Source organism: Pundamilia nyererei, unplaced genomic scaffold (assembly GCF_000239375.1).
Source record: "Pundamilia nyererei isolate P.nyererei 1_Seehausen unplaced genomic scaffold, PunNye1.0 scaffold00067, whole genome shotgun sequence".
Taxonomy (NCBI): domain Eukaryota; kingdom Metazoa; phylum Chordata; class Actinopteri; order Cichliformes; family Cichlidae; genus Pundamilia; species Pundamilia nyererei.
Window position 1 is genome coordinate 3,224,512 of NW_005187468.1, and position 8,242 is coordinate 3,232,753.

Genomic DNA, 8,242 nt, shown 5'->3' on the forward strand with positions numbered 1-8,242 from the left:
GCCGCAGTCTCCCACTGAAGGAGCTGCTCAGTGCTTCACAGTCTCCTGCATGGGGTGGGAGATGTTGTCCAACAGGGATGACAGCTTAGGCACCATTCTCCTGTCACTCACCACCTCCACTGGGTCCAGAGGGCATCCTAGAACAGAGCTGGCCCTGCGGATCAACCTGTTCAGTCTCTTCCTATCCCCGGCAGAGATCTTGCCACCTCAGCAGACCACACCGTAAAAGATGGAGTTGTGGGAGAAGTCTGCAGTGTAGATGGTGAAGACAAATGGAGCCAGAACCATTCCCTGTGGGGCAAAAGTATTCGGCCCCCTTGAACTTTTCCACATTGTCACATTACAGCCACAAACATGAATCAATTTTATTGGAATTCCACGTGAAAGACCAATACAAAGTGGTGCACACGTGAGAAGTGGAACGAAAGTCATACATGATTCCAAACATTTTTTTACAAATCAATAACTGCAAAGTGGAGTGTGTGTAATTATTCAGCCCCCTGAGTCAATACTTTGTAGAACCACCTTTGGCTGCAATTACAGCTGGCAGTCTTTTAGGGTTTGTCTCTACCAGCTTTGCATATCTTCAGACTGAAATCTTTGCCCAATCTTCTTTGCAAAACAGCTCCAGCTCAGTCAGATTAGATGGACAGCATTTGTGAACAGCAGTTTTCAGATCTTGCCACAGATTCTCGATTGGATTTAGATCTGGACTTTGACTGGGCCATTCTAACACATGGATATGTTTTGTTTAAACCTTCCATTGTTGCCCTGGCTTTATGTTTAGGGTCGTTGTCCTGCTGGAAGGTGAACCTCCGCCCCAGTCTCAAGTCTTTTGCAGACTCCAAGAGGTTTTCTTCCAAGATTGCCCTGTATTTGGCTCCATCCATCTTCCCATCAACTCTGACCAGCTTCCCTGTCCCTGCTGAAGAGAAGCACCCCCAGAGCATGATGCTGCCACCACCATATTTGACAGTGGGGATGGTGTGTTCAGAGTGATGTGCAGTGTTAGTTTTCCGCCACACATAGCGTTTTGCATTTTGGCCAAAAAGTTCCATTTGGGCCAATTTGGAAATAAACCTTTTTTGAATATCTTTTTGTTTCAATAATTTAAAAGAGAAAGTACATAACAGACATAACATAAAACACCAACCTACATTTTCTAGTTTATAATTAAACACAGGATATATATACATATACTACAGAGTTTGCAGCATTTCAACTGAAACTACAATGAGGTTAACATGCAAATGTTGGTTTCTTTTACAACAAAATGAAAGCAGATGTTTTAGTTTCATTTTCCCCACCTATTCTTACGCCTGACAAAGCAACTGAGATATGACAAAAGAAGAAAAGAGAAAAACAAAGGTAAAAACCTCAGTCTCTCTCAGTTTGCTTAGCGTGGTTGTCTTCTCTGCATTAATTGTTCACTTTCAAAGGAACATGAAACAGATTGTTGAATCACTGACCACATGCGCAGGATTGACGTCACACAGTTTGTTTATCAAGCTGACTTTACAAAAGTAATTTTTCACTGAAGGAGTTACGTCCCAGCGAAAGAATTTTTAATAAATCTTGAGGTTTGTTTTTGAAAAAAACAAAACAGTCAGAGTACTTATTGCAATATCATTCACAGAAATATTTTACATTTTATGTTCCACTGTCCTTGAAATCCAGTGCTTCTGTGTTGTTAGTGACACCTTGTGGTTAAATTTAATTTAATTCCAGTGTACGTTTTAATTACAAATGGCTTGTAATTAAAACGTACACTATAAAGGAGCATAAAGGAAATCATGTGTCAACTTTAATTGTTAAACAGGAATCAACTCCAACTGTGACTTAATGCACATAATTTATTTTTCATATGCGAGTTCAGATGTTTTACAAAAATTCATAAGAAAAAAACCACTGCTTCTACTTTTCTAACATTTGACATCACATATGTTTCTTTTGCACGAATAATAATAAAAAGAATAAGCTGCTGCAGAAATAAATAGCGTGGAAAATATTCACACTAAAACCCCCAAATCAAATTTATGTTGTTTTTCTCTGGAGTGTAAGTCTGAGTTGAAAAGTTTGGTAGATATCAGCTGCATTTAGTTGTAGTAACTATTCTATGATAATCCATGGTGTAGTCATGTGTTTATTTGGGCATAAAGCTGATACTGGGGTGAACTGTCTCTTTAAAGTGAATATAAGTATACTGTTTCTAGAGCCCAACCCAAGAGGACCCACATTCCCAGACTGAGGATTCCTGCAAAAAGTCCACTAAGCTGCATCGCCTCCGATCCAGAGATTGGGATATCTGTTGAGAGAAAAAGAAAGTAATTGAAATTTATTTAGCAATAAGAATAGAAACAAGCAAGTGCTAAGGAGTTGTGCGTACCTTTAACTTCTACCATCTTGGTGGCCTCAGCAGAACGTCCAGCAGCTTTATTCTCTGCAATGCAGGTGAAATTTTGAAAAGTCCCAGGTAGTGAAGGAGTCCACTTGACCTCATTTTTATGAACTGAAAAGTAGGTTCCAACAGGGAAACCTCCCCTGAACTCCCACCTGACGGTGCATTCCACATTTAAGGTGCAGCTGGTCAGGCAGGTGAACTCACTTAACTGACCAGGAAACACAGTGTCAGGTCCGCTAATGCTGACGTTCCACTGATCATCTGCAAAAGATTAGAAAGCTTGTTGCAGTTATGACAAAACACAGCCTTTCTCGTTCTGGTTTAACCTCTCTGTATCCTTGTACTTACAGCTGAGTAGATAGCCCAGGCTGACAACTGTTGTCTGTGATGTAGGCAGATACGTTTGACACTGGTAGAAACCAGCATCAGAGGGCAGCAGTGAGTCAAAATGAAGTGTGAGGTTGTTTTGCTGAAGCCACATATTTTCACGCAGGGTCACCTCTTGTCCATCTTTATACCAGACCAGGTCTGATAGACCTTGTGGATCACCAAATCTGGCATCATGGCAGATGAGATTTAATGACTGGTTGAGAGATGGTACAGTGTTCAGCGGACTGACTTGTACAGATATTTGATCTGTACAAAAAGAAAAAAGAAGTTTTTAATTCATAAAGTGAGAATAACAATAAGGACAGTAGTGTTAAGCCACACCTCTTAATCTTTGCATTCAGTTGTCCCATATGTGTAAAGTCAAGCACCTAGCCATGCAGTCTGCCTTTACAAATATTTGTGAAAGAATATGTTGTTCTATAAACATCACTGAATTTGAATGAGATGTAATAACATGCCACCATTGATAAAAATCAGTATGTGGAATTTCCTTCCTCTTAGATATTCCCTCCTGACTCAATAACTGCAGCGTTTTAAACATCCTTAGGCATTAGCATCAGCTGAAAAACCACGTGCCCAGGGCCTCATGACAGGGTAGGTGTAATCTGTAGGTAGCAAAGTAGTTTTGTCCATGTAGTGTGTCCTAATTATGTGTAACTCATACACACCTTGTTCCTGTCATCAAAGCAAACATTTTAGAAGTACAGAATAAAAGGTACCTTTGTTATTTCCACTATTTAATGTGACATTTAACTTGATGTACTCACTTGTAATTTCAACAATGGTGTCAGTACTTGTGTAGACTCCTGTCTGTGGATTGAAGACAGTGCAGTGCAGTTTCACTGTATCATCCAGTCCATCTGGTGTCCAAGTTAATGTGCTCCCGTTGACTGTGCTGGCCTTAAAGGACCAGGTGTAGATGCAGTTTGGAAAACAATTAGATGAGCATGTGAAAGTAGTGGGGGAACCAGCTGTCACCCTGCCAGTCCAAGAAATCTGCACCTTGGTCCCCAAACCTGGTAAACCTGAGGGACAGAGCAGTCAGGATGGCTGTAACACATACCAGTAAAAGCCACTCTGTGTCAATACTGGTACAATACTGGTTAAAAGCACAAAATAACTTAATCTGAGAATTAAATAATATATAATCCATTACTCCATAATGGATATCTATCTGCATAAGTATCAGTTAACTAAAAAGGAGTTCAGACGTGTGTCCAGACAAACTTAAGTGTGAGAAAAAGATGATGTAAGACTTATATTAGTATCAGCAGGTACTCAAAGCTGTCCACAGATGTATGGTCAAATATAAACTTTGCTAACATACAAATAATAATGATAATTTACATTTAAGAAAACAGAAGTTAAAGAAGCAACTGTCTTTCAGCAGTCACTTAAATGAATTAACGTAGTCAGCCGACCTGAGTGACCGAGGAAGGCTGTTGCACAGTTTGGGCACAACAACCTCACAAACAGGATCACATAATATAAAGAAAAAGCTACTTTTTAATCCTTACTCAGTTAATTCCTTCCATGTATTCTTAAATCACGAGGAAAAATCTTTACACTCAGAAGATGTAGGGATAAATGTGATAAACATCTGCTAAAATAAAACCTGAATCAAAGCACAGAGACCCTTATTCTTGAGCCTCTTATTAACTGTTGTATCACTTACTTTGTTACTATTGTCATTCATGTTCATAGTCAGCATTTAAAAGAATAATAACAGTGAACACAAATGAAATGTTCTCACCCATAAGTGCCACCAGCAGAAGACTCTTCCAACAGGATGTCACAGTAACACTCGCCATGTTTGACTCTGCTGTAGGGTTGCTTTACCTTCTTTGTTTTTATAACAGCCGTGAGTTACTGGGAGGAAGTTTTAAATCATTTACTAAATCTGTTAAAACAGTGCAGATTACAGTCACACTTTGATTTCACAACTGATGTTGTTTAATACTGGAATTTACGTGATGATGAACTCAGCAGAAGGTGGAAGTTCCCTGAAACAAGTGAGGAAAGAGGTCAAATAGAGTTCAAAGAATAGGTTAGATTTTGTTGTTGTTGTTTGCATGTATTATTTTTTTGTTTGGTTTTTATTTGTATTAATGCATGGACTAGTCAAAAGCTGCGTGAAATTGAAGATGTTTATAGTGCACTCCTCAAAGCACTAGATGGCACTGTCTCACAGGAGTCTTTTAATTCTGGTTCCTTCTTCTCTAAATAACCTCTGCATTAAAAATATTCAGCAAGAAATACCTGGACCTTTTGGTTTCTCTCAACAAGCCTGCAGATGGGTAGTAACACAATAATAATGCAACATCCAACTATATATTTCTGTTCTCAGCTAATATTATAGTTATCTTATCTTTTCTAGCCCTCGTGAATCTAAAACATTAGTCCTGTGATTGACACTTTGAACGTGATTACATAGAAGATAGAGTATGAATTATGAAATATACCTAATTTAACTTCTGATGGCAGCACAATGATAAGCTTTTTATTATGTCAGATGTTTTCTGACACTAGTAGATGAGTCTTCCCTGCTGTCACACACTAAGATAATTCAGTAATTATCATTGCTCAAATAGGTGGGGCTTTTGAAACAAGGGCAAAGACAAGCAGTAAAAGTTGCTGTCAGTCTGTTACTGGTATAAGTACAATAGAAAAAAACATTGTAATCTATGCCATGTAGACAGTACTGTGCCAACATCTTGAGTCATCCCTCACGTCTTTATATTTTGTTTCCAAAGAAGCCAAACTGTCTTGTCCTTTTTTAAAAAGTGGTCTTGGTCCAGGCTTTCTGAAAGTCTTTTAGAGCTCTTCACTGCAATTCTTGTACCTGGCCTTTTTTTAAAGGAGTGTTTACTTTTTAATCCACTGAATTAAAAACCATTCAGCATTACGAGGCACCTAACTCAAGCTGTCTACACTTAGCAAAGAACCAATCAGAAATTCTACTTTTAGACACTTAGTCACAAACCCATAATTTCTTCCCATTTCTTTAGTTGAATCTAGGAAAAATGTCAAAAATAACAAGTTTTAAAGAACATCAGAACATCACAAAGGCAGATATCTAACACTGACTTTCAGGCATGAAGAAGCTACAGTAATATTATTCAATGAAGACCTGACAGCACAAGTCTGGAAAAGTACCACAACCACAACAAAATACTTCCAAAATGTAAGGCAATGGTTGAGAACTCAGTGTAATGGTAGGGATAAGATCCAAGCCTTCAATACATACATCCTAATGGTCAGAGCTGGGCACAGAAGAGGATATATGTCACTGATGTCAACACACAAAAACTCCTCACAATGGGGCTGGACACAACTGGGGTGTCCAGCTGAAGTCCAGCACCTTGAGGCTCTATGATCAGGATGATGGAGAAGTTCTTAGAGAAGTTCATCTGGTTCCCTGAGAATTTTTCTCCAAAAGTACTTTAGGTGGCTGAAGGCAAATAGTGATGACGAACATGAGGAGAAACAATCATGGATGATCAAGTCCCTGGATATGATGTACCAATGATAACATAGGATGTAGCTGACATCAGGAAATCCAAGCAGTGGCTAAAAAAGGTTGGCCTAAAGGACAGCACAGAGGCACTAATCACAGCAGCACAACGATGGGCCCTAAGCACCAGACCCATGGAGGCAGGAGTATAACACAACTGACAGAACTAAATAGGCTGACTGTGCAAAGATGTCCTGGAGACTATCCAGCACATTGTAGAAGTCCACAGTGGTACCAGAGGTAAAAGGAATACTGTGAGCTGTGACTATTAAACTCGAGGGACTAACTCCAGCAGATTCAGGGCACAACGTCAGAGGTCTCTATTCAGAAGAGCACAAGAAAAGCTGAGGCATCCATTTTAGAAAACTTTCCAAAAGAACATCTCTGAGTCTGTTTGCTTGGTGAACTGTCACTTTTGCCTTGACAGTATATATTTGGCAATGTGGTGAGTAAATTTAGCAGGCTTTGTCACAACACATTACCGGTACTTTCGGTACAGTGTTATCTTATTGCATTGTTGTGATAACAGGTTGGATAACCGGAATATAATTTATTGGCTGAACTTTGAATTTATTGCTGCAGTTTCATGCTGTGTCATTCCTCTAAATCTTGCATTGTTTGGCTACAACCTTATGTTGAGTGTATATCAAATACACTAACATCAGAAAAACAAAAAAGCATAAAAATTTAGGAATATACCTGAACTACATCCTTCTAAGTTCTTTTTGCAAGAGGAGGAGTAACATGTTTTCTTTCATTTCCTCCTCTCTGGGTGTTACCACAGATATGCTTTATGATTGCTGCATTTCTTTTTATTGTCATTTCAACCATACAGTGGTACAGTACAGAGTGAAATGAGACAGCGTTCCTCCGAGACCCTGGTGCTACATGTGACATATAACGGACAAACACAGGACAGGACAAAAAAAACAAACAGACAAACAAACAAACAAACATCATGTCTTTTAATAAAATGACGACTCAGTGTTTTGTGTTTCCTTATAATATTCTATGTTCTTGTTTATTCTGGTTATGTCTTTCATTAAGATTTGCCATTTGTTAGGTTTCTGTTCTGTGCCTGCCCCAGTCCCACTTCTCTGTGTTCCCTCTGTCTGTCCATGATGTCACAGTGTCTCCTCGTGAATCTGTCTGTTAAGTTCAGTGTCTAGTCTGGATCTCTGTGTCTGTTGTGCATTTCCTGTTTTACTTTGAAGGTTCATGTCTTATGTGAATGTGTCTAGTTTTGCTTCTCCTCAGTCTCATCATTTCTGATTACTCCCAGCTGTGTTCTTCTTCTGTGCCTCATTCCCTCGTTATCCCTCTGTGTATTTAAGCCTTGTGTTTGCCTTTGTAAGCTGCTGGTCTGTTTCCCTGTGATCACCCTAAGGGTTTTTGACTTCATTTCCATGTGTTTAGGCTTTCCCAGTTTTAGTTTATTTCTTAGGTCCTGTCCTTGCCATCTCCACTCTCATATCAACCTCTGTCTGCACTTGGGTCCTTACTTCACCTCCACACGCCTGCCATCGCAGCCGTGACAACACTTATACAACGTTACACTGCCAGTTAAACAAAAGAGCCAAATGTTTGCTTAAATTCCTTATTGCTTATAATTAACATTTATGTTTCAAATAAAGCTAAATTATTGGAAAAAAAGAATAACTCTTAACAATAATAATAATCATAATAATAATAGTCACATTCAGTCAGTCAGTTACTTTATGGTTTATTTTTTAAAGGGATAACAATTCTACACGCAACAAGCCACCCACCACAGTATTTATAACATTTCACTATTATTCGGATGTTTCTCAAATTTATTTTCCTCTTAAAAAGAATTCTACAGACTCTCTGGGTTTTGCTAGACTGCCTTGATGACATTAAATCGTGGTTTGCATTACATTTTTTGAATGTAAACGACCAAAAAACTGACCCTGGTC

At 38.9% G+C, this 8,242-nt stretch overlaps 1 protein-coding gene across 1 annotated transcript; it reads right to left on the reverse strand.

Moving 5' to 3' along the window:
* Positions 1–1,999: 1,999 nt before the first annotated feature.
* Positions 2,000–4,687, reverse strand: LOC102206192 (uncharacterized). Its single transcript, XM_005736196.2, has 5 exons — positions 4,545–4,687; positions 3,559–3,816; positions 2,750–3,037; positions 2,387–2,662; positions 2,000–2,305 (listed from the first exon to the last, which is right to left on the reverse strand). Exons 1-5 carry the CDS (start codon positions 4,600–4,602, stop codon positions 2,184–2,186), a joined length of 1,002 nt encoding a protein of 333 aa, XP_005736253.1. The 5' UTR covers positions 4,603–4,687; the 3' UTR covers positions 2,000–2,183.
* Positions 4,688–8,242: the final 3,555 nt, after the last annotated feature.